General features: G+C 37.8%; 2 protein-coding genes across 9 annotated transcripts in view; one reads left to right on the top strand and one right to left on the bottom strand.

The window, feature by feature from the left end:
• CNOT9 (CCR4-NOT transcription complex subunit 9) overlaps positions 1-619 on the bottom strand; it is a 29,315-nt gene extending 28,696 nt beyond the window's left edge. For 2 of the 3 annotated variants that reach the window (XM_007086125.3, XM_007086126.3), the window contains exon 1: positions 378-619. In XM_007086125.3, coding sequence (XP_007086187.1) covers positions 378-596 — 219 coding nt within the window. In that variant the 5' untranslated portion in view covers positions 597-619. Of the gene's footprint in view, positions 1-182; positions 333-377 lie in introns of those variants that run through there. The other variant, XM_007086127.3, reaches the window with a different exon arrangement.
• USP37 (ubiquitin specific peptidase 37) overlaps positions 1-26,083 on the top strand; it is a 99,384-nt gene that overhangs the window by 679 nt on the left and 72,622 nt on the right. For 2 of the 6 annotated variants that reach the window (XM_042995333.1, XM_042995327.1), the window contains exons 1-7: positions 314-984; positions 5,953-6,093; positions 10,734-10,951; positions 14,544-14,715; positions 19,263-19,360; positions 22,178-22,356; positions 22,710-22,787. In XM_042995333.1, the coding sequence (XP_042851267.1) occupies positions 10,796-10,951; positions 14,544-14,715; positions 19,263-19,360; positions 22,178-22,356; positions 22,710-22,787 (683 nt within the window). In that variant the 5' untranslated portion in view covers positions 314-984; positions 5,953-6,093; positions 10,734-10,795. Of the gene's footprint in view, positions 1-313; positions 985-1,123; positions 1,147-3,434; positions 3,564-5,952; positions 6,094-10,733; positions 10,952-14,543; positions 14,716-19,262; positions 19,361-22,177; positions 22,357-22,709; positions 22,788-26,083 lie in introns of those variants that run through there. The other 4 variants (XM_042995329.1, XM_042995328.1, XM_042995332.1 and 1 more) reach the window with 4 other exon arrangements.

The following is a 26,083-nucleotide window of genomic DNA, read 5'->3' as shown; positions in this document are numbered from 1 at the left end:
GAGAGGAAAGTGGGGGCCGGCTCCACCAGAGTGAAGGCGCCAAGAGGGAAGGGCCCGGGCCTCGCAGACTGAGGGCAGGAGGAGCTGGGACACCGGGCCCGACACGGGGACCTGGGAGAGGAGGCCGAAAAGCCGGGCTAAGGACGGGGTCTGGGCCCAGGCCGGAACGCCCAGCCACTCACCGCAGCCGTCGCCAGGCTGTGCATGTTGAGAGCGGCCGCCGCTCTTCTCCCACTGCCGGACGCTCCTGACCCGCGTCCCCGCTTCAGTGACTCTGCCGCCAAAGATGAAGAGCCGCCGCAGCCGCCATCCGCCTCCGGCTCGCTCCGCCCCCTTCGCAGCCCTGTGACCCTTCACCCCTGACCCCGCCCACACACCTCTTCCCGCCTCCTGGCTCTTGGTGGAGTTAATAGTCCCAAAGTCTGTCCTTTGCCCCTTAAGATTCTTGGCCAGAAGGACGTCCGCCACCTACTAGTCCCCGCATCCTCTGGCTTCGAGCAGGTAGCCCCAGAGAGGAGCGTGAACTCTGACTCTCCTCCGGAGGCCAGGGAAGGGCGGGAAAAGCCTGGCCGTCTCGGAGGACAAGCAGTGCGCATGCCCAACTGGGCTGTGTAGGAGGGGAAATGACGGAAAGTCCGAAGTGCTTGAAGCGGAAAGTGCGCACGCGTACTACTTCAGGCGGGGGCGGGACTGTCTCGGCGAGACTTCGCTCCGTGCTAGGGCGGGGCGAAGGCGTAGGGAAGGCGGAGTTTGCAGGGTTGCACGCACGCGCCTCGTCCGGTCGCGTCGAGTGTGCGTGCGTGCGTGCGTGTTTGCGTGTGGTCACAGTTCCCGCCATCAGCCGCTCTCCCTGAGTAGGGGGAGCGAGCGGCCCCTCTCCTTCGTGCCTGGTGTCCCTTCCTTCCTTCCCCCCGGCTCCTCCCCCTCCGCGCGGACTCTGTGCTTCCGGCAGGCTACTGCAGGGCTCCGGACCCGCAAGCACAGGTAAGGCGGGCCCGGCGGCGAGCTTCTCAACTGAGCCGTTTTCCCCAGGTCCCTCCTCCCCCCGCCCCCTGCGGTCCGCCCACTCGGCGTTCACTCTTCTGGAGTTCGCCCCGCTGCTGTTTAGCTCACCCCCACCCCCAGGACGCTCCCTGGGCCTCACAGGTACTCCTCTTGGGTTCCCCCCCAGGCTTTTCCTCTCCTTTGACCTGGTCTTTACTGTCACGCTCTTCCTCCGCAATCCAAACCTGGCCCCTTTTCGCTGGGGGCTGTCGTCGTCCGCCACTCGCCCCTTAGCAGGGCCTGCTGTCTCTTCAGGTGACTTCCGTTGCCGTACACCCATCAGGCCTTGGACGTTCACTCTTGACCATTCTTCATCTTCTTCTCTCTGCTAACCATCTCTCGCTAAAAGACATGAATTGTATTTTTGTCGTGCATTTGGTTGCTCTCCATCTTCTAGCTATCAGATCAGGTTGTCAGGTTTACCTGCTTTAGGTCTTGATCCGTGAAAGGAAATGATCATTGATAACAAAATCCTGTGTTCTGGAGAGTTGGCCTGTAGTGGTTTTGTGGTAATCCTTTTCAAAATGTTGGCTCTGGGTAAATGCCTTTTTGGGGTGGCAGTATGTGACAAGTCTACAAGTCTCTAACTGTACAAGATGTCTAAGACAGGGTGTCAAGGAGGCAGTTGGATGTACTGGGTTGGAGCTCAGAGGAGAGTTCTGGGCAGAATATGTGAATTAATGTATATATGTCACCTGGCGTGTTGATAGTTAACTGGAGCTATGGATATGGATGAAATTGCCTATGGAGAGTGTAGTACTGGAAAAAAAAAATGCATCTAGGGTAGAGCACTGAGGGATTCTTGGTGTTTAATAACTGTATAGAGGAGGACAAGTCTTTTGTAAACGAGATGAAAGAAGCAATCAGTAGTGTTAAATTCTGTTGAATTCAACAGAATGAGGACTAAAAAGCCTGGTGACATCAGAGTAATCTATGATTAGTGAGAGATGTTCGATGGAGTCAAATGGAATATCTGGGTTTAGTGCTAGGGTCTTATTCACCTCTTCTGCCCTAAGCTTTAAATTCCATCTATATATTGATGATTAAGAATTTTAACTTCTAGGCTTTTCCCTTTATTTTCAGTTCAAGATCTAAATAACCAATTGTCTGCTTGATATGTCCACTGGATTTTTTTCTTAGGAATTTCAAATATAATATATCTAAAACCAAAGTCTCGATCTCCATTCCCCAAATTCTTTGTCTTTCAGTATGCCATTTCATTAACGGCATATTCACTTATTCACTTACATAAGCTGGAAACTTGAGATCCATTCTTGACTTTCATCCCATGAATCTTTAAGTTCTATTTATTCTATATCCAATACAGTTGACCCTTGGACAATGCAAGGGTGGAGGGCACTGACTCCTTCCAGCTGGAAATCCATGTGTAACTTTTGACTTCTCCAAAACCTAACTACTCATAGCTTACTGTTGAGTGGAATGCTAATAGCATAAAGTTAGTACATATTCTGTATGCTGTGTTTATTACATACTGTATTCTTGGAATAAAGTTAGACAAAAGAAATGTTATTAAGAAAATTGTAAGAAAGAGAAAATACACTTACAGTACCGTGCTTATCAAAAAAATCCACGTATACATAGGTCCGTGCATTTCAAACCTATGTTCAAGGGTCATCTGTATGTCCGAATCTATTTCTGTACATCTTCAGTATCACTTTTCCAGTTCAAGGCACGATCTTAACATTTTTTTTTAACATTTATTATTTTTGAGAGAGAGAGAGAGACAGAGACAGAATATGAGTGGGGGAGGGGCAGAGAGAGAGGGAGACTCAGAATCCAAATCAGGCTCCAGGCTCTGAGCTGTCAGCACAGAGCCCAACATGGGGCTCGAACCCACCAGCTGCAAGATGATGATCTGAGCCACCCAGGCACCCCTCAAGCCACAATCTTCTTTCACTTGGACTTAATGTCACTGGTTCCCTGTATTCTCATCTGTAAAATAGGAATAATAATCACCTTATTGTATTGTTCTGAAAATTAAATGGCACATGACACACGATAAATAGCTAATAAGTATTGTTATTGTAATTGTTATAAGCTGAATCATTTCAGTATTCTCTTGTCTGCCCTATTTTCTTTCATTCTTCCTTCTTTTGCTCTCCTCTCTGAACCCAAATAAACCATATCACTTCTGCATTCAACAGTGACATGTTGTTTCTCTGCTTAAAACTCTTCTGTGGATTTCCTGTCACTAAACGTTTATTAAATTTAGGGTAAAATTAAAAATCCCTGTGGTCTACAGGATTCTGTATAATTTGATTTTTTCCAGCTTCACCAGCTTCATCTTGCTCTAGCCTCCTCTTTCTCACTAAACTCTAGCTACATTACTTTTCATTTCCTTAGTCACACCAAGTTGTTTTCCACTACAGGGCCCTTGCACATGCTGTTGTAGTTGCCTGGTTTGTTCGAGCATGACCATCCCCAATTAAGTCGTTCTTCAGTATTAGCCTAACTTTTGCTCGATGCTTTCTACCCTCTACCCCCAAGTCTTAAATCAGGTACCCTATTATAATGTCTCATCATGCCTTGTGCTTTATATTTGTATCACTTTTTAGAACTTGTAATTATATATTGTGTGATTATTTAAAGCCTGTCTTTTATTAGAACATATGCTAGGAGGTATTTCATTTCTATTTCTCAAGAATTCGAGTGAATAAGTAAACTGGAGCTTGTTTTAGGAACATCTTGTCTTTCAGAAACACCAGCTTACTTATACCTTGTCATCTGATGACAAGCACCTTTTCACTCTTCAGGCAAATTCAAGGACACAAAAGAAAAAAAAACCCAAGAGTTTTCCAGCTGTGGATGATTTTACTCATTCTTAAGTTATAAAATCATTCAGATTTTAGACTCTGAGTTGGAGATAAACTTTAGGTCAACTCCTGTCTTTTAGTCACACATTAATTTTATCTCTGTGCATTTGTTTTATAGATCTTTTTAGGAAAGAAAGCTCTTAGAAGTGGTTTATATATTTTAACAGCAGGTTAAACTACGAGACTGGAGGGTATGAGGTTTCAAAAACTAAAGGAAAATTCCATATTTAAGTAAGTTGGTGGTGGATGTGGGAGAAAATACTAAAATTTAATAATTTGTGTGTGTAGAACAGTATTTGTGTTGAAAAAGAGGAAATAAATACAGGAAGCATATGAGTACCAGATACAGAAAAACATTTGGATTTATTTTATACTTAGTGATGAGCCGTTAATGTTTGGGAGAAAGTTTCAGTTAAGCAAGATGAAGACAAGCCGTTCTAGAGATACGCTGTGCAATGTTGTACCCATAGTTAACAATATCATATTGTACACTTCGTTTTGTTACCATATTAAGTATTCTTACCATGGTAGAATAAAATTTACAAAAAATGTATGATAGGGAATTGGCATCAATAGTAAATATTTAGCACTTACTAAGTGCTTGTATTTGTTCTAGTACAAAAGAAGGTAAGACAGGTTCCTTGCACATCTCCCCCCTCCCCCCCCCCCCGCCCCGCCCCAGGAGAAAGTTAAGGAGACAAATAGTGCATGCTTTACTTGTTAAGAAATAAAGAGTAGTTCTTTACAAAAGGTATTTATAGAGTAGAGGATTCATTGGATGGAGAAATCCTGAGACAATGGAGACTGAAAAGTGATTGTTGCTGCAAATCATTGATGAGGATGCATTGTGATAGTGGTTAAAAACATGGGTTTTGGGGCGCCTGGGTGGCTCAGTCGGTTAAGCGTCCGACTTCGGCTCAGGTCATGATCTCATGGTCCGTGGGTTCGAGCCCCGCGTCGGGCTCTGTGCTGACAGCTCAGAGCCTGGAGCCTGTTTCTGATTCTGTGTCTCCCTCTCTCTGTGACACTCCCCCGTTCATGCTCTGTCTCTCTCTGTCTCAAAAATAAATAAACGTTAAAAAAAATTAAAAAAAAAACAAAACAAAACATGGGTTTTGGTGTTAGACTTTGTTTTGTCTCTTAATGAATCTGTATCCTTGGATAAATTCTCTAAGCCTCAGTTTCCTCATCTGTAAAATAGAGATAATAATCCTTGCCTTTAAGATTATTGTGAAAATTAAATAAGATAATTCATGCGTGGCACTTAGCACTATGGTTAGTAAGTGTTGCATAATAAATATTAGGTGAGAGTGATGGCAGAATGAGGAGTTTCTGAATTAGGATAGCAGCTATGAAAAGGCTGGGTTTTAGATGAGTGAGATTGAGGGTAAAGCTGATTCTAAATTTTTTTGCCTAAATGAGTATAGAAGGAATATGTAGAGAAGCCTGGGAGCCTCTTAATGAGGGCATGAATGGTATCATCTTCATTTTGTATTCTTACCACGGTGCCATCAAATTAAAGTGGCTCAATCATTTTTTAGTAAGGGAACAAATGAATTTACAGTTGGTACTGTAGCTAGCGTTCAAGGAGATCGTGAAAGATGTTTGGGTAGAACTTCAGGGAAAGTTGAGGCTTAGCCTAAATTTGAGAAACAAACCCATGAAGTTAGTTTTGTAAGAAAAGTAAAAACTCCAGATTTACTCACCTTTCAAAATGTGTATCAACACATCATGGAAATGGTATTTTGAGACTTCGGACATCATTATGTAACAATGTTTATAAAGTAAACAAAGAATATACTCTTTTTCACTGCCTTCTTAGTTTCAAAATGTAGCAGAGAGAACTATCCCAAGACACAAATTGATAAGGTGTAGGCCTTGAAGTCCCTCATTTTGATTGTGTGTATATGTGTGTATCTTGAGCGTTACATTTTAAATGTTTTCAGTAAGATACGTTGTGGTTTTTAAATAATCAAAAAGAGTTTATCTTTTTGTATAAATGATTGCTTTCTTTTTTTAATTTTAACTTCGTAAATTGGATTCTTTTAAAAAGGCACACTTATATTTTCTTTAGCTGAGGTGATGGCTTCCGGAGAACGGGCATAGCTGCAGAATATGAGTAGTTCCCCAAGAAGAGTGCATTGCCTTTGGCACAAGGATCAGAATAAAGGTGAATTGTTATTACATAGGGTTTTTCAGTAAAAGTCACTGAAAAGTAAGTAATGTTTTTATTTTGGATGTGTGTTTCCAAGAGTATGCAAATTGGCAGGAATTAACAGTTTTCTTTCTTTTATTTTATAGTAGTGGTTTTATGTTTTAGCATGCTTTCTTTACCACAGAACACCCTCTAGATAAAGATGTTTTTAAAGCAGGGGTGCCTGGGTGGCTCAGTCGGTTAAGCATCCGACTTCAGCTCGGTCATGATCTCACCGTTCGTGGGTTCGAGCCCCACGTTGGGCTCTGTGCTGACGGCTCAGAGCCTAGAACCTCCTTCAGATTCTGTTGTCTCCGCCCCTCCCCGCCCCTCCCTCACTCTCTCTCTCTCTCTCTCTCTCTCTCTCTCTCAAATAAATAAACATTAAAAAAATTTTAAAGAGAAGATGTTTTTAAAGCAGTACCTAAAATATGTGCATGTAAATAAGTGTACAGGGTACAGAAACATTTTTACCAATATTATTGATTGAGTTTCATAGAATTCTCAAAGTTGAACCAGTAATTTTAATAATTGTGAAAAAAGTTAGGGAAAGAGAAATCTCTTTGGATATGCTTAAAGAATAATTTGGTTTTGTTATACCTTGTCTTACCAATATTCCTTTGATAGGGAATTAGCATTACAGAGTTCAAAGAAACCTCATTGTCCTACATTCATAGAAAGTTTAACTGTTACTGATTAGTGCTACATACTGAAAAAGAAACTTAGTTTTTTTCCTCTTAACAGAATAGGGCAAACCTTGATACTATGATGAATGTACAAAAGTAGATAATTGTTAATTTGTTTAGTGCAAGACCTGGGAATGGACTAAATTGAGGGATTAAAGAAAAGTTTTGTTGGTTCTGCAAATTTTACATCCTGTACTTTGTCAGGGTGTTTTTTTGTTTTGTTTTTTTTTTTCCTTAGAGGAAAGAGAGATGGCTAGTAGAAATGGTTAAGGAAATGTTCAATATCTGAAGTAAAATTTCATGTACTTAATCCAAACTGCATCAAAATGTTTTAGAATTGTATAGGGAGAAATTGTATAGAGAGAAACAGAAATAACACTAAAGGTTTTTTTTTTTTTTTTAATTTTTCATATGCTTTAGTGAACTTTGAAATCTATACTTCCAATTTTGTTAAATAATGTTAATTTTTAAAAATTTGTTGGAGGAATTCAGGGTCATTGACCTTACTTTTGGTCTGTGAAGAAAACGCTAAGATAATGGGGTTTTGTATTATTCTCTTTCAATTTGGTACCCTGATCCATAATGACATATAAGGAAAGGTAAGGGAATTTGACAGAACTCTGAAAATGGAGTTTCTCCATTGAGCAATGAACAATATGAATCCTAGTTTAGGCAAGTTTACTAATGTTTTTGTTTTAATGTATTCTGTAATTGCATATTAATTTTGTTCTTCCACAAATGATTTTTTGTCTTTGAATCTTGGTAAGATGTGAGGACAGCTTTGCATTTAGTGAAGTTCAGGTGCCCGTAGAAAAGACTTACATGCAGTGTTCAAAAGATGACTTGTATGTCGTCCACTGCATAGTGATACTTATAAAGAGCTTAGTAAATATAATCCTATATTGGTCACATAAGAGGGATTTATGGTTCCAGTATCTGCTGTTGTGTGTATATATGTATGTACACATATATGTGTATATATATTCTTAATGTTTATTTTTTAGAGAGCACACGTGTGTGCCAGTGGGGGAGGGGCAGAGAGAGGAAAACAGAGGATATGAAGAAGTCTCTGTGCTGAGAGCAGTGAGCCCAGTGTGGGACTTGAACTCACAAAACATGAGATCATGACTTGAGCCAAAGTGGGAAGCTCAACCGACTGAGCCACCTGGGTGCCCCTCTGTTTTTGTATATATTAACAGCAAATCGAATAAAATTGTTAGTGCTGATTTGTTCATTCTTAATCATTTCGTTTCTTGTGTGTCAGACACTGTCAAAATGGGGATGCTGAGATTAAAGAATATATTCCTTATCTTCAAATAGCAAAATCTAGATAGAGACAAAGAAGTGAACAATTTGTGATACAATGTGACAAATGTTACACTAGTGGTAAGCACAACATATGTAACAGGAAAATACAGAAGCATGAAACTGTCTCTGTGGATGTGAGCTGAGAGAAAAAGTGAAAGGTAGCTGGGAAAGGCTTCTTAAACAGGATAACATCTAAGCTAAGCCTTGATTTTATAGCCAAGAGAAATTAAGTGGGGTTGTGGGGGCATGGAGAGAATACATGAACATCCTCCAGAGATAGACCACAGTGTATGCAGAAGTATACTGGCATAGTTTTTGGGGGGAAATTATAAATTCAGATGGATGGATTTGGTGGGCTTGTGGGGATAGAGAGGTAAATAGGGCCTGGATCATGAAGAGTGTTTATGTCATGTTAATGAGTCTAGATTTTATTGTGAGGGCAATGGGGAGCTGTTGAATGATATTAAGGAGAAGAGTGATGTGATTTGATCTACAGTTCATCATAAAGATGTCTGGAAGGTGTATGGTGATAGACTTGACAGGACTCTACTGTGATCTTCCATTTCCAATCCAATACCAATAATCATCAAGAGAGAAGTCAAAGATAACTCTCATGTTTCTAGCAAGGGCAACTGGGGTAGGAGAGGGGTCATGTATTCTTGGCAGTGTTGAGAGCCTAGTGGAAGAAAGTCTCAAGGACCTGTCCAAACAATGAAGCACCAAATTATTAATTGCAAAAGAAAAAAAAAAAAGTATTACAAACACACATTGCTGGTCCAAAATTCTGTAGTTACTACTTTGAGCAGTGCCATGTTAATAGGTCTATAAACAGTAGCAGGACTCTGTTACTCTGATGGATTCATGTACCTACCAAATTACACTATCTAAATCTGACCACAGTAGGCATTCAAAAATTTTGATGAGGTGAGTGAATAATAATGGAGGACTTAAAATGCATTACACCTTTTAACTATTCAAAGTGTTTTCACATCTCTTTTGAAATTTTGTTCTGTTATTTGATATATACTACCTAGAAGCCTTAAACTAGAGGCCCTCCAGGGTCTATCTTGCCTGTATCCTACCTATAGGTGGGTTTTGCTTGATTTGTAGCTTTTAAAAATAAATTTTAATTCATTGCCCACAATTTACAATGGGCAGTTTTACATAAACATTTGGAGCTCGTTTTCTTGAAAAGTTAGATGATCAGGCAAGTAGCTGGGTTCACTAATTGTATATGGTAAAATTGGCTAGATTTCAGTAGCAGTTTTCAGAGTTTGCCTGCCTAAGTCATGTCACCTGCATGACTCCTATAGGCGGTTGACTTTGACCCCTTTTAACAGCTTATTTATCTGAAGTCTTTCAAGAAAGAGGTGTTGTGGGCAAGGAATAAATACAGAAAGTACACACTAATTCCATTCATATTAAAGCTTTTGTCTGTTCAGTGCCTAATGTATGTTATTTCATTTAGTTTTGCAAAGCTATAGCATTTGCTATTCCTATTTACAGTTGAGAAAACTAATGGTTAGAAAGGTAAGTTATAAATTAGTGACAGCTGGCTCCTGATATCTAGGCCTCCTGTGTTTTTCCTTTGTATACTACTTTTTTTTTTTTTTAAGCTTTTCCAGTTGAGTTGTTTAGGCAAAGTATGATGATTTTTAATTTCTTAAATTATAAGCAAGAATCTGTATTAGCAATGTTTTTAGAGATTTGAAAACAGTATACAGAAAATTTGTTTTAATTTTAGATGATTGTATGTGTGTACATACATGTAGATAATACATAACACTAACATTCTTTACTATTACAGTTGTGTTTACTTGCTGACATTTGGTAAGCTAGTTTGAAAGTTTTAGATATTCTGTTATTGCTGTAAGCAATTTTTAAGTAGAAGTTCTTTCAGAAATTTGAGTATTTGTCAAAGATAAAATTGGTAAAGATTCTTTCCGCTTTATGGTAATATTAAACAAATGGTAGGTGGTTCTTAGGAAGAGAGGTTTTTAGTGTGTGTTTCTTTTGCCTAAAGAATAAATTATTTTCTCAATATAATTCTGAAGGTTAAACTCATTTGATTATTCTTACAATTTTTTTATTCCTCTAATGTCTATACATGTGGATATGCTTAGACTACTGATTGGTAGAAGGAATTGTTTTATGATATGATTTGATATTTTCAGAGGTACTCCATTCTAAGAAATGGAGTCAGCTGACTGAAAATATTTTTTTTACTTACATTTGAAATTCAAGACCCTTTCACATTCATGAAGGATGGTAAAAGTTGGTTATATTGCTGTGAGCAGTCACATTGACAATTTAGTATTCCTGATTGACATGCCTTTAGTGGCAGCAATATGGTTGTTACTGGTGCCAGATGCAAAATTCATGCACTGCTAGGGCACAGATACCGGACACATGGCAAAGAAGGGAATGTGGTAGAGAAGAAATAAAATGTAGGTAGACTCAGTCACTGAACTCAGTGACTGCTTTAGTTGTCTTTCTTCTGCTTACCAGCTAGCTAATCAAGGCCTTTGAGGTTGCTTAATAAAAAGTGGTTTACTGAAACAGAGAAAAGGACGTACAAGATGGTTTATTAAATGCTCTCTTTTAAGTGACTCTTATTTTAATCACTCTTAATAAATTGTAACTTACTATTTTATTTTTCTTCCTTAGAATCTGTCAGGTGTATTTTTGCTTTTTAATTTGGCTAGAAGCAATTTATTTTTAAAGAAAGTATGTCTCCTCTGAAGATTCACGGTCCTATCAGAATTCGAAGTATGCAGACTGGAATTACAAAATGGAAAGAAGGATCCTTTGAAATTGTGGAAAAAGAGAATAAAGTCAGCCTGGTAGTTCACTACAATACTGGAGGAATTCCAAGGATATTTCAGGTATTACCAGATTTTGATGTGGAATAGATCTTGACTCACACCCTGTAGTGAGTAGCTTCCCTGTATAATAGTAAGTATAGTGGTAGCCCTCCTCCTAGGTTAATATTTCTTTTTTATTTCTAGGACACTTATAGTTCTGTGTATATCTTTTATCAATTATTCAACAGCATTGTTGATGGTGTAGAATAAGGAGCGGGAAGTAGTCACCATTATTGGAAAGAAAACTGGGAGGAAGCTGAGAGGAACTGGGTTTGGATACTATTTCTAAGCTATTCTGAAAACCACATTAGGATAACTTTAGTTATTCCTTTTTTTTCCTTAGCATAAAATGATAGATTCATCACTATTTAGTATTAGCTTCTAAGAGAACTTATTAGTATCTTCTAAAACCAAATGTCTACTTCCCAAATAGTCTTACCAAAGGTTATAGTATGGACCATTCAAGGATGATTATTCGAAGTCATATTTACAGCAGTTTTCTTCTAGCTGTAAACTTTTGAAGAATTTCATTATTTCATCACTGCAGAAAATAGTAAATTTTGTTTTCACTTCTATACTTTTTATCCTGAATTACTCATCTTGTTATGATTTAAATTTAAGAAAATAATGTCAACATTTTCTGCACTTTAAAATTCTGTATTTGTTAATTACATAATACAAAAGTATAATATTCATTTAAGCTGAAGTACTCTATTGAATAATAATTTATGAAATATTATGCTTGAGAACCCTAGACCTGGGATAAAATTTCCATTCCTGTTTGGTTTTGAACTGTGAAAATAAATTGCTTATGATTTAGTGTATTAAAGATATTCTTAAATAGATTGGAGGTGGTAACATGGGTAATAGAAACAGTGGTAGTTTCTCCCACAAATGTATATCTACTAATTGTTCATCTCGATGAAATGATTCCTTTTCAAATGGAGATTCAGTTTTTCAGCCCAAATTAGCAGTGAGTAAATACTTAAATGTTTAAGCAAACTTACGTCTTTAGGAGCATGAAGATTCTGCTTGTTATTCCGGCCTCATCTCAGTTCTAGATCAATTTGCATTCAGCATTCATTTGTTAACCACCTACAGATTAATGTGGTGGATACTGTATTAAGGGCTATTAATACAGAGCTGAATGAGTTGTTTTTCTTCTCAAACTTAAGCATAATCAAATGCATTTTCAGATGTAAAAATATTCCAGACACACTGAAGTAACACAAAGAAGAGAATGGTTTGTGCCCTGAGCATTTAGATGGTAAATAGGAGTTTGCCAAACAAGTGGAGGTAGGGCGGAGGTGATTTCTATACATGGACAAACACATGCAAATGTGAATCGACACTCAGGGAACCAGAAAAGTATTTTAAAATAAACGGACAGTAAGGAATGAGTAGCAGAAGTAGAGGCTGAAGAGCTAGATAGAAACCAGATCTTGAAGTATCTTGTTTGTCATACTAAGAGGAGCTTAGATTCTAAGAAGCCAAGAATCTCAAGTTCAAATTCATTTAGGGGCTAGGCAGATGAGTTTATTACAAGAGATAGTGGGAGAATAAAGACATATGGGAGGTCATTGTGGGAGTTTAGGTGAGGAATGAATGTCCTAATCAAAGGAAAAGTCAATAGAAGCAAGAAAAGACCCTGGGGAGATTCCCAGATTTCTGAGTGGATGGTAGTCCCTTTCATGTCTTGGTAGGGAGCAGAGGGGAAGAACTGGGGTGGGGAGGGGAGAGATGAGTTGTTGTAGGCGTCAGACGTTCAGATATTGGTATCTAGTAGGCATTAGGTAAACAGGACTGGAGCTCCAGCAGAGAGGTCTGGAAGGCCTCAATAGAGTACTGGAAGGCTTCAATAGAGTACTTCAGCTTAAAGCTGGAAGGCCTCACCATATGGGTAATAACAAAAATTGCGGGGCTAATAGGATTTTCACTTGTTAGAGACATCAAATTCAGATTATTCTCATCCTGTTTGTTAGTGAATAAACTTTTCCCTTTTGTAGTTAACTTTGATTTTTAAAAAGTAGTATGTGGACTGAAATAATGGTTTTAAGTGATCTCTTTTTTTGCATGTTAAACTCCTTGTTTAAATATTTCAGAGTTAAAGCCTCTGAAACTGTTTATTGTGTTCTATGATAGAATTGTTTTTATTTATTTTGAGAGAGAGACGGTGTGCGAGTGTGAGCAGGTGGGGGGTGGGCAGAGAGTGAGAGAGAGAGAGAGAGAGAGAGAGAGAGAGAGAGAGAGAGAGAATATGAATATCCCAAGCAGGCTACGCGTTGTTAGCAAGGAGTCTGATGCAGGGCTCGATGCCATGAACCCTGAGATGATGACCTGAGCTGAAATCAAGAGTCGGACACTAACCGACTGATCCACTTAGGTGCCCCTTATGATAGGATTTTTACTGAAGGACATGAGTTTAAGACCTATTAGGAAGCTTTTATGTATATATATTTGTGTGTGTGTGTGTGTGTATATATATTATTTAAAATTTGAATGTAAATGAAGTCTGGTAAAATTATATTTTTAATCTTATGTAAAAATTGACAAAGATCAATTCTAGTTTTAAAAAATTATGAAATACTATTACATTTTTCTGCTATTCAAAGGGTATATCTTCAGCAAAAGGCAGCTTTTGAAACCTTTGTATGTGCCTGCTGAGGGAGAACATTAGAGAATAAGGATGCCTATTTGGCAAGAATTACTTAGGTAATAAACTGGAAGACTTATTAATTTAGTCTTGGAAAAATTTCAGCCAAGAGAAAATAAATGTTATCACTTCATAACACATATCCAGAGTCTGGAAAATTATAGGACAAATTACTGGACCATTCTGGGGAGTGGAAGAAGTAAGCTACGAGGGTTTCCAGAGTACTCATGATCTTCCTGATTGAAAGAAAGTTAAATGAACCTGCTTAGATAATTAGAAAAGAAAGATGGGGGTGTCTGGCTGGTTCAGTAGTAGAGCATGCAACTCTTGATCTTAGGATTGTAAGTTTGAGCCCCATGTTGGTGTAGAGATTACTTAAAAATAAAATCTTAAAATATATATTTGAAAGAAAAAAAAGACGTCTCAAATTGGTAAATTTTATTTTGCCATGTTTTTGAGAGGTGGAATTCTTTTGAAGATTATAGTTTGGATTAATGTATCCTTTTACATTACAGCTACCTAAACCAATTGTCAGATATTTTATAAGCTTTTATTTAAGAAAAGGAAGAGAGAAAAAGAAAGCCTCTAACATAATGTGGCTTTCTAGAGTAGTGCTGGTATATCCACCTAGGCTCTGTTAATTGTTAACTCACTAGCTTTTATAGCTTTATAACTATATGTGAAAATATTCAATTCCCTGTCATAAAATCAAGAATTCTAGGATTACTTTGTAAAATAAGTTTTAATAGTAGGTGTTTGCCTCTCCTGAAAGTGAAATCTTTAAGTGTATCAAGAAATGGGAACTCTTTTCGGTTGGTGGGAAAAAAACCCTAAAATTAATATGGGAAAGACTTAAGAAATCTAACTTAGAAAGTATGAAGTAAAGTGCTCCTTATACAATTTATTTTACTTTATTGTGCATTTTTAATAATAATGTAATTTTCCTTTTGTGTTGGTTAGCTAAGTCATAACATTAAAAATGTGGTGCTTCGACCAAGTGGAGCGAAACAAAGCCGCTTAATGTTAACTCTACAAGATAATAGCTTCTTGTCTATTGACAAAGTACCAAGTAAGGATGCAGAGGAAATGAGGTTGTTTCTAGATGCAGTCCATCAAAACAGACTTCATACAGGTGAGCACTAAATCTTCCCAGGGTTTGCCATTAACAATTAAAAAAGAATATTACTAGATGGTATACTAGTATCTCTGATGAATATTGATATAAAAATCCCCAGCAGAATACTGCCAGACTGAATTTTACAGCACAATAAAAGGGTTATATACCATGACCAAGTGGGATTTGTTTCTGGAATGCAAGGATGGTTTGGGATATGAAAAATCAATGTAATACACCGAGAGTGAATGAAGGAAAAAAAAAAAACATGATCTTTTCCATGCAGAAAAAGGCTTTGATAAAATTCAAAACCCTTTCATGACAAAAACACTCAACAAACTAAGAGTAGAAACTACCTCAACCTAAAAGGCCATGTATGAAAAACACACAATTCACATACTCAGCAGTGAGAAACTGAAAGGTTTTCCTTTAAGATAAGGAACAAGACAAGGATGCCTTCTCTCACCACTTCTGCCCAACATAATACTAGAAGTTCTAGCAAAAGAACTTGGGCAAGAAAAAGAAATGAAATGCATGCAAATTAGAAAGGAAGAAGTAGGGGTGCCTGGCTGGCTCAGACTGTAGCGTGTATGAGTCTTGATCTCTGGGTCATGAGTTCCAAGCCCCATGTTGGGTGTAGAGCTTACTTTAAAAGAAAAAAAAAGTTTTTTTAAAAAGAAAAGAAAATTATATCTGTTCTCAGATGATATGAAGCTATATGTAGAAAACCTTAAAGATTCTACAAAAGACTATGGCTAGCAAAGGAGGAGAGAAACTATTGGGAAGAGTTACCTTGTCATTTAAATCTTAGGTATTTGTGTTTCTCTACATGAGACTTATTCTGAGGTTTTACTCTTGCTATGAAGATAGCAAGTACTATACAAAAATCATACAATATGATTAGGTTCCCCTGCCCTTTCCTAATCCCTTTCATTTAAAATATTTTGATTTAAAAAATGTATTTATACACATTTTTAAAGGAATAATCTAGTGCTTAAAATGAGTTTTCCACTATTACAATTAGTGTTCAGCTATATTCTCATCAAAACTTCATTACTAATATTTTATAGTTGACAAATTTTGGGGTTTTTTAACTCAAATATGACACATAAAAATGTTAGAAGGTGAAGATGTAGGAGTGCTACTTTGCTTGTGTTTAATTAATATCTATTTGATACACTATATTCCTTGTAAAATTAAAAAATTGATTGCTATGTAGTACCTACTCATATGTTCATGTTACCAAATCTGAGCTATGTCAATTTACTAAATAACTGTTGAATTTTAGAATCAAAGAATTGAATACTGTTTAAAATTTTTAGAATATGTCAGGGACTATGTCTATATACCTTTCTGTTTTTGTTTTATTTCATTGTACCCATCATGTTAATTGACCCACTGTTTTAAAAGTTGACACGTGTAAGAAAAGCATGTCTCTAAATAAATTGGAATGGAAAGCACAATAGACTCTCTGGAAATCCATATTTAAATCTGAACAACATGATATAGTGGAGAAATGTGAATTTTGGACCTAAACAGATTTGGGTTTGAATCCTACCTCTGTTTACTTCCTGTGTGATTTTCAATATGTCACTTAACGACTTTCAGTTTCTCATCTCTAAAATGAAGGTTATATTACCTTAAGTTCAGGTCTTAAAGAATAAAATCTCATAAATAGAAAGCATGACTGGTATGAGAGACACTTAGTAATTAGGTCAAAAGGAGCAGGCTGTGGAGTTGAATTGTCTTGTGCTGCTCTTGGACAAGTTATTTTAATCTTTTGACTTTAGTTGCCTTTGCTGCCCAAAAGTAATATGTACTTTACAGAGACTAGAGTAGGATAATGAGTGTAAAGATACTTTGAAAAGTATAGCACATTTAATATATAATGTGTGGCAATTCAGATCAGTGGAAAAAAGACTAAATTTGATAGACGTGTTATCTATAAATGAGATAACTAACCATTTAAGAAGAATAAAGCTGGCTCCCTATCTCACTTCATTCATCTAAATAGATTTTACATTGATCAAGGATTTGAATATAAAAAAGTAAAATGATAAAAGTGTTATTAAAGGGGAACACTGGATTTTAACATAATATCTAGATGGAAAAGACCTTTCTGACTATGATATAAAAACAGAATCAGTAAAGGAAAAGATTAATAATGGACTGTAAAAAACTTAAATGATCTCTGAGGCAAGAGTAAAAAAAAAAAAAAAAAAACAATGAAAATATTAGCCACAGTGACAGAGTTAATGTTGCTAATAAACAAAGACCTATTTTCCAAATCAGTATGAGAAGGACAATTCAGTAGAGTAGTAGAAACTGTATATAGGAAATTCAGGAAGATAAACAGATGGCTCTTATACATGAAAAAATCTCAACTTCACCAATAATTGAATTCAAGTTCTTAGTATCACATCAGCAATAGTATGAGGAGAACAAGATAGTTTCATATATTTGGTAGGAACTTAGAGATATTTTTTGGAGGAATAACTGGTAATACCAGTTTAGTTTAAAACCACTTCCCTGGGGCCCCTAGGTAGCTCAGTTGGTTACGTGTCCAACTCTTTTTTTGTTTTTTAATATTTTTTTTGACGTTTATTTACTTTTGAGAGCGAGAGAGACAGAGAGACAGAGAGACAGAGTACAAGCGAGGGAGGGGCGGAGAGAGAGAGACACAGAATCCGAAACAGGCTCCAGGCTCTGAGCTGTCAGCACAGAGCCGTGTGTGGGATTCAAACCCATGAGCCGTGAGATCATGACCTGAGTCAAAGTCGGATACTTAACTGACTGAGCCACCCAATGCCCCATTAAGGGTCCGACTCTTGATTTCAGCTCAGGTCATGATACCAGGGTTGTGGGATCGAGCCCCATGTTGGGCTCTGTGCTAAGGAAAGAGCCTGCTTGGGATTTTCTCTCTCTCCCTCTCCCTCTCCCTCTCCCTCCCCCTCCCCCTCCCCCTCCCCCTCCCCCTCCCCCTCCCCCTCCCCCTCCCCCTCCCCCCTCCCCCTCCCCCCCCTCCCTCCCTTCCTCTCTCTTCCTCTCTCTTCCTCTCTCTCCCTCTCTCTCCCTCTCTCTCCCTCTCTCTCCCTCTCCCTCTCTCTCCCTCTCTCTCCCTCTCTCTCCCTCTCTCTCCCTCTCTCTTCCTCTCTCTTCCTCTCTCTTCCTCTCTTTCTCTTTCCCTCTCACAAAAAATAACAAAACAAAAACTGTACATCCTTTACTCCAGCAATTCTTATTCTAACAAGTTCTTAGAATTCCTTTTCTACAAAAACAATTTTATTCATGCAAGAAGATATGCAAATGCTCAGTATTTGCATTTTTTAAAAGTTAAAACATTTCAAAGGATTGTCTGTGGGAAATTGAAGTATAAAATACTTCTAAAGTATATACAAATTCACACTTCTGCAGTACCCTCATGGTTTTTTTTTTTTTTTTTTTTGTTTTGAGAGAGAGCAAGCACAAGTGGGGAGGGGCAGAGAGAGAGAGGGAGAGAGAGAGAATCCCAAGCAGGCTCCACACTGCCAGGGCAGAGCCCAGTGCAGGGCTCAAACTCACAAGCTGTGAGATCATGACCTGAGCCAAAGTCAGATGCTTAACCACCTGAGCCACCCAGGTGCCCCAGTACCATATGTATTTTAAGCTAGCACTGATTTCTTTGGAATAGAAACCATTTATGCTGCTTGCTGAACTTAATAGAGTATATAGGTTATTGGAAGTATATCTGTCACTGGTTCTAACATGTTTCCTTAGCATCCAGTGTCAGTGTTCATGCCATTGACACATAGTGACTAATTTTTCTGTAGTGTTAATTACCAAATATTTATAGAGGAGACTTTATAGCACTTTGATTTTGCATTTAAAATTTTATTTTTTGGGGCACCTGGGTAGCTCAGTCAGTTAAACATCCGACTGTCGCTCAGGTCATGATCTCATGGTTCGTGAGTTCAAGCCCCATGTCAGGCTGTATGCAGACAGCTCAGAGCCAGGAGCCTGTTTCAGATTCTGTGTCTCCCTCTCTCTCTGCCTTCCCCCACTCACACTCTGTCTTTCTCTCTCTCTCAAAAATAAACGTTAAAAAAGATTTTTTTTAAATTTATTTTTCTATTACATCTTCCCAGATTTTTGCATGTTATTTCATTTTTTGCTTGAGACTCTAGCTTGGAATTTCAATTACTATATATAGCAGATATATTTTCAGAAAGAATCGGTTGATAAGCTCTTTGATTTTTTTTTTAAGTTTATTTGAGAGAGAAAAAGTATGCTGAAGGGGCAGAGAGAGAGGGGGAGAGACAGAGAAAATCCCAAGTAGGCCCCACACTCTCAGTGGGCAGAGCCTGTATTGGGGCTCAAACCCACAAACTCATGAGATCATGACCTGGGCTGAAATCAAGAGTCAGAGGCTGAACCCACTGAGCCACCCAGGCACCCCAGCACTTTGATTTTTTAATGTTTCTTCTGGTTTTTTTTTTTTTTTTTTTTTCAGTATTCTGTAATAATGGTAAATCTCTTTATTAAAGTAAATGACTTGGGATTTATTCATTTATTTTTTCCCCCACCAGCCATGAAACCTCAGGGGTCTGGTAGTTTTGGAGCTATTCTGGGCAGCAGGACCTCACAGAAGGAAACCAACAGGCAGCTTTCTTACTCAGACAATCAGGTATGTTCATTTGACTTTTCTAGCTTTTAAAAAAAGTTAAAATCAACTATTATTATGCAAGTTTTTTCCATAATTTATCACAAATTCCCCTTCTTACATGTAGTTTTACTGAACCCAATGTGACCTATGCTCTGTGTCTCATGGTCATCGTGAACCACAGTAAAGTGTGTTTTTTTTTTAATATATATGTATTTTTTTTAAGTAGGCTGGGTCCAGCGTGGAGCCCAATGTGGGGCTCAAACTCACGACCTTGAGACCAAGACCCGAGCTGAGATCAAGAATTGAACACTCAACCAGTTGAGCCACCCAGGTGTCCCAAAGAGTAGTTTTTACAAACATAGCTTTGGTATTAGATGTAGGTTTGAGATTTGGTGCTGCTGCTTACTAGTCCTGGGTCATTGGAGAAGTTCCTTGAGTATCCTGAACCTTACTCTCCATCGGTAAAATTGAGACAGAAGTAGTATTTTAAGGGTTGCTGTGAGATAGTCCTGTAAAAGTGCTTAGCTCATGGTACCATATACTAACAATCCTATAAATATTTGTTGCTATTACTTTTGTGACGTCCTTTGATTTTGTTCTGCATTATGAACTTTTCCTCTATACTATATGATACCAACCTGCTTTGTTGAGGTTCTCTATTTACTTTTTAAGTAGTTTTTGTTTCATAAACATTCAGATAGCCATGAGTCTTGCTGTGTACTATTACAACTTAGGAGTCCTATGTCTTTTAAAATTTATCTCATAAATGGAAACCAGACATAAAGAAAAGCTTTGAACTATTCTGTAAGTAAATAGATGAGTTCTGTTTGGCTGGGAGAGGTGATTACTTAGTCCATTTGCTGGACTAAGCAGTGAGATTTTATTTTTGTTAGTTTTTTTAATAGGTTATGGGTGGTTTTTTTTCTTTACGTTTTAACTGAAATATGATTGACATGCTATAAATGCACATATTTGAGGTGTACAATTTGACACGTTTTGACTTAGGTATATACCTATAAAATCATCACCATAATCAACCAAGTGAACATAAGCCATAACCCTTAAAAGTTTCCTCATCCCTCTTGGTAATCCTTCCTTCCTGATTTCTCTCTGGCATCTATCCCCTAAACCATAACTGGTTTGTTTTTTGTCGCTGTAGATTAGTTTGCATTTTCTAGAGTTTTATATAAGTGGAATCAGTGTATATATTTTTTGTCTTTTTCATTTAGCATAATTATTTGGAGATTCACATATAGATAGAAATTCAAACTGTTAGAATACTTAAATATGTAAATGTTAACATACGTAGCAGAAACAAATATTTATACTCTCACAAGTAATGATTCCTGTCAGTGGGATTGTAAAATCAATTTTATGGGTCATAACTAGCATTAAATAAAAAAGGAACAAAATAGAAAATAATAGAGGAAGTATTATACATAGTAAGGATAAGTATTGATTTCTGAAATTTCTATTGTCATTTTATGTATGTATCATAGTTTATGATGTAAAATATTTCTAAGTAGAGATCATGGTCAAAAGGGTTAAAAAATGCAAAACAGTATACATATGTATACTGTATAGTATACTACCATTTGTGTAACAAAAAGAATGAAGTTGGTTTGCATTTACATAAAGAAGAATACTTCTAGAGGATAAGAGAATGGCAAGCGGAAGAACTGGATGGATGGCAGTGGATGATAAGGAGACTTCTTAGTGTATGGCTTTTATATTAGTATTTTGATTTTTGAGTCTTAAGAATGTATCACCCATTTGAAAATAAATTCTAACTTTTTAAAATTGTTCATTCAGATGATCTCAGAGATTTTTTTCTTTCCTATCCTAAGATTGTAATTCTGTAGAAAGAAAAAAATTAGAAATTTCTTCCACAGAGAAATTACATTGCTTTTAATCTAGTTGTAGAACTTATCTGGCAGAATGCTGGCCAAAAGCACTACTTCCCAACTAAGATGTTTAAATTGTTGTATTCACTTTGAATGTTCTTGCTATATTTTTAGGGTAGACTCTTCGAGTGATCTTCTGCCAGTGGACTCTGTCTCACTCTCATTCTCCCCATCATGATGTATTTGTTTCATTGATTCCTCCAGACTAGAACCCCTCAAAAGTCATATGAGGCATATGTGACTTGGTATTTAAGTTATGGCAACGAAATATCATCATTGCTTCTTTTTCTCATACTTATGTCACATGATCATAATCATTGAATGTTTTTCTCTGAAGATTTATTTTCATGCTAATCACTAGAATCACATCTTATGTATCTGAGTCTTTTTTTTTTAAGTCCGGTATTCAAAGCAAATTCCTTTCTGCCTCCAGTTATAGTGTGGAAATTTTAAGTTGATGGGAGTGCTAGAAGAAAATGAGTGTCAAGTTCAATTTCTGATGCAGACTCCACATTAGAATCAGCTAGAGTGCTTCAAAAAAGCCTACTGGTGAATGCGCCTCACTCCAAGCCAATTAGGCTCGACTCTCTGGAGATGGGTTTCTAGTTGTGAATTATTTTCATAAAAATTTTCCATATGAGGGGTGCCTGGGTGGCTCATTGGTTAAGCGTTTGACTTCAGCTCAGGTCATGATCTCACGCTTTGTAAGTTCAAGCCCCGCATAGGGCTCTGTGCTGACCACTCAGAGCCTGGAGCCTGCTTCAGATTCTGTCTCTCTCTTTCTCTGCTCCTCCGCCACTTGTGCGACACTCCCCCTCCCCCCCCAAAAGAAATAAACTTTAAAAAAATTTAAAAAGTTTTCCATGTGAGAATATGATCTAAAAGCATGCCAATTAATTTGAATACTTAGCTATGTTAAACTTTATTCCTACAGACACCTTCAAAAAGAGGAAGTTTGGAAACTAAAGATGATATTCCATTTCGAAAAGTTCTTGGTAATCCAGGTAGAGGATCAATTAAGACTGCAGCAGGAAGTGGAATAGCTGTCACCCGAACAATTCCCTCTTTGACATCTACATCAACACCTCTTAGATCAGGGTCATTAGAAAATCGGTATGAAAGACTTTTTTTCTTAGTCATTAGCTGTGCCTGTTTATAAATGTCTTTTAGGCCTTTTAGAAAGACAGGGACTTTGAGAAAAAAGAGATTGTCCAGTGAGTAAAATATGTTAGAAAAAGAACATATAGAGCATATATTTATTTTAGTAGGTAATTAGTGTTGGCTTTTTATGATTTACATCAGTGACACATACTGAGCATGCAGATGTACAGTATATTAATTAAAATGTGGTTTAGAGAATTAAGCAGTAGTAGTCATAGTTCCTGTCCTTGAATATGTTGGTTTATATTTCTTAATGGTATGAATTATGACTTTTTTAAATAACTTTTTTTCTTTGTCCTCTACAGGACTGAAAAGAGGAAAAGAATGCTATCATCTGGCTCAGAGTTGAATGAAGATTACCCTAAGGAAAATGATTCATCATCGTAAGTTGCTTAAAGAACACTTAAGGCACTAGATCAGTGTTTCTTATATATTGGTAATTACGGTCGCTAAGGAAGATTGGGGGAGAGGTGTTCAGTTTATGAGAATTCTAAAGATAGAACAGAATTTAAAGTATTTTGGTGACAGTAGATTATAGACTCCATAGAGTATTTGGCCATTGCTGTTGCTTTGATCATTGCCCTTCTCCCATCCTAGCCTTTTTTATTATCTGCAATACTTAGAGGAAGAATAAGATTGAAGAACTCTAAACAGATGTTTCTTGTTGGCTGCTTTTTTTGGTGTGAATTCTTTCCTTCCCTTTATCTGTGATTTTTTTTTTTTTTTTTAATCCTATTCATGTGAAAAGTTAGCCTGGGAGTAAAAGGATGTGAACCTGACATAGGGTCTAGGCAAGGAGCTTCAGTTTTTTAGAGGTATTTTCTGGCTTCAACAAAAGAGAATAGACCTGCAACAGGACAGTCACCAGCTCACAGTCTCTTCCTCATCATGGAGGGTTTTTGTTTATTTTTTGTTGTTTGGGGGAGAATAGTTATTACACAATTAATGAAATACTTCAATTAGTGCCTTTTTAAAAAGTTTTTATTTAAATTCCAGTCAGTTAACATACAGTGTAATGTCAGTTTCAGGTGTACAATTTAGCAGTACAACACCCGGCGCTTATCACAAGTGCACTCCTTAATCCCTATCACCTGTTTAATCCATCGACCTACCTCTCCTCTGGTAACCATCAGTTTGTTCTCTATAGTTAAGAATGGGTGCCTGGGTGGCTCAGTCGGTTAAGTGGCCGACTTTGGCTCAGGTCATGATCTTGCAGTTTGTGAGTTCGAGCCCCGCGTCGGGCTCTGTGCTGACGGCTCAGAACCTGGAGCCTCTTCAGATTCTGTGTCTTTCTCTCTCTCTCTGCCCCTCCCCTACTCACACTCTGTCTCTGTCTCAAAAATAAACATTAAAAAAAAAATTTTTTTTTAAAGTTTGTTTTTTGTTTTCTCTCTTTTTTTCCCCCTAGATCATTTGTTTTGTTTCTTAAATTCCACATACAAGTAAAATCATATGGTATTTGTCTTTCTTTGACTGACTTATTTTGCTTAGCGTAATAGTGTCTAGCTCCGTCCACATCATTGCAAATGGCCAATTAATACCTTGACAGAAATCAGTTGATAATCAATTAACTGATACTCAAGGTCAAGGGTCAGCAGAAGAGAGTTGAGAAAAAGCTAAAGAAACTTTATATATTTATTGGGGTCTTGGTTCTGTTGCTATAACAGATGGAAAACTGGGTAGGTGATATAGGACTGGTGTGGCATCTGAAACTACAATCACCATAGACTCAGCTTCCTTCTATCTTGTTGGTCTACAATTCTTAATAAATAGCTTTCTTTTTGTGAACCAAGATAGATGCTTCAGCCTCCACTCTCATGTCTGCATGCCTGTTGATGGGAATGGAGAAAAGAACAAAGGGAAGGCATACTGCTTTCCTTTAGGCCGGAAATCGCACACACCACTTCTGTGCACATTGGCCAGAATTTGGTCATATGGTTATACCAAATTATGAGGAACTCTGGGAAATATGCTTAGCCTAGCCCAAATTATACTATTATGGCAGAAGTGTACAATGATTATTTGGGGACAGTTAATAGTCTGCTGTAGTTTACCTCTCTAGCCATAGAAATATACCTATTCATCATTCTTCGCATACATTTAGTCATTGTATCCAGTTCAGAGCCCAGGATCTCTGGGTGATGTGCATTTCTCTCCATAATGTCTAAGTGTGCCTTGGACCATGTGCCTCATGGTCTGATACCTAAAAAAATAAAAGGCAAGTTAACCTGTATTCCCCACTCCCAAGTCTATACATGTATTATCATACATTGCTGGCATAGTTATAACCACAATAAAAATTTCTATTTAGAAAAGACAAGAATAGGAAACTGAAGGAGTCACTGCTCTACAGCAGCAAAAAAATCTTGGTAGGCTGAAGGTATGAAGACAGTGAAGGCAGTTTAGCCCATGTAGCAAGCAGTCTGTGTTCTGTCCTTTGGGAGAAACTCCCTCATTGTACTTCATTTGACTCCTGATTTTGCCCCCTAATAGATTTCCTTTGTCTTTTATCTTTCAAGGCCATAGCTGAAATGGGTTTTGAAGACTGTGTTCTTTCTTGGGGCTGTACAGCTTTTGTAGCCTGCTTCATGCTGATAAAAGTTCTGGGAGTTAGAAGTATCCAGAAATCATTGCTTCTCAGCCTTTTGGTGAAGATCAAGTGTAGAAGTGTCCAGAAACCTAGGAGTTTTAGAAGTCCAAAAGTTTATTTAAATATAGAACAAAGATTTTATAGACTTGAGAAAGAATTTGGGCCAATATTTTTGTTGTTTGGTTTTGTTGTTGTTGTTTTTTAATGTTTATTAGAGAGAGAGCATCCTCAAGGAAGGGAGGGACAGAGAGAGAATCCCAAATAGGCTCACATCAGCAGCACAGAGTCCAGCGTGGGACTCGAATCCATGAACCATGAGATCATGACCTGAGCTGAAATCAAGAGTTGTGGGGTGCCTGGGTGGCTCAGTCAGTTGAGCATTTGACTTTGGCTCAGGTCATGATCTCGTGGTTCATAGGGTCAAGCCCCGCGTCGGGCTCTGTGCTGACAGCTCAGAGCCTGGAGCCTGCCTGCTTCAGATTCTGTGTCTCCCTCTCTCTGCTCCTGTCCTGCCTCTCTCTCCCTCTCTCAAAAATAAATAAACATTAAAAAAAAAAAAGTGAAGGGGCACCTGGGTGGCTCAGTCGGTTAAGTGTCCGACTTTGGCTCAGGTCATGATGTCACAGTTCATGGGTTCGAGCCCCGTGTCTGGCTCTGTGCTGACAACTCAGAGCCTGGAGCCTGCTTCGGATTCTGTGTCTCCCTCTCTGTCTTTGTCCCTGCCCTGCTCAACTTACTCTCTTTCTCTCTCAAAAATAAATAAAACATTAAAAATTTTTTTTTAGGTTTTGAAATAATTTTAGATTTACAGAAAAGTTGCAAAAGCAATATAGAATGTTCCTGTATACCCTTCACCCAGTTTCTCCTAATAGTAACATCAAGTTGTTTTTTTCATAAATTTATTTCCTTAGTTAACCTTCTATCATTGCCTCAGTTTGACAATCAAAAGCAATTGGATTTTTTTGGTTCCATATGGTCTCAAATTACTAGACGATTTCAATTCTAGGCCATTGGCACAGAGGGCTATATTCCTTTTCATCCCTGATTGTAAGCTGGCTAGCCCCTTGCCTGGTTTAACCTGTCTTGAAT

This window comes from Panthera tigris, chromosome C1, assembly GCF_018350195.1.
Source record: "Panthera tigris isolate Pti1 chromosome C1, P.tigris_Pti1_mat1.1, whole genome shotgun sequence".
Lineage (NCBI taxonomy): Eukaryota > Metazoa > Chordata > Mammalia > Carnivora > Felidae > Panthera > Panthera tigris.
Note: the sequence above shows the minus strand (reverse complement) of the source record. Positions and strands in the feature narration are given on the sequence as shown.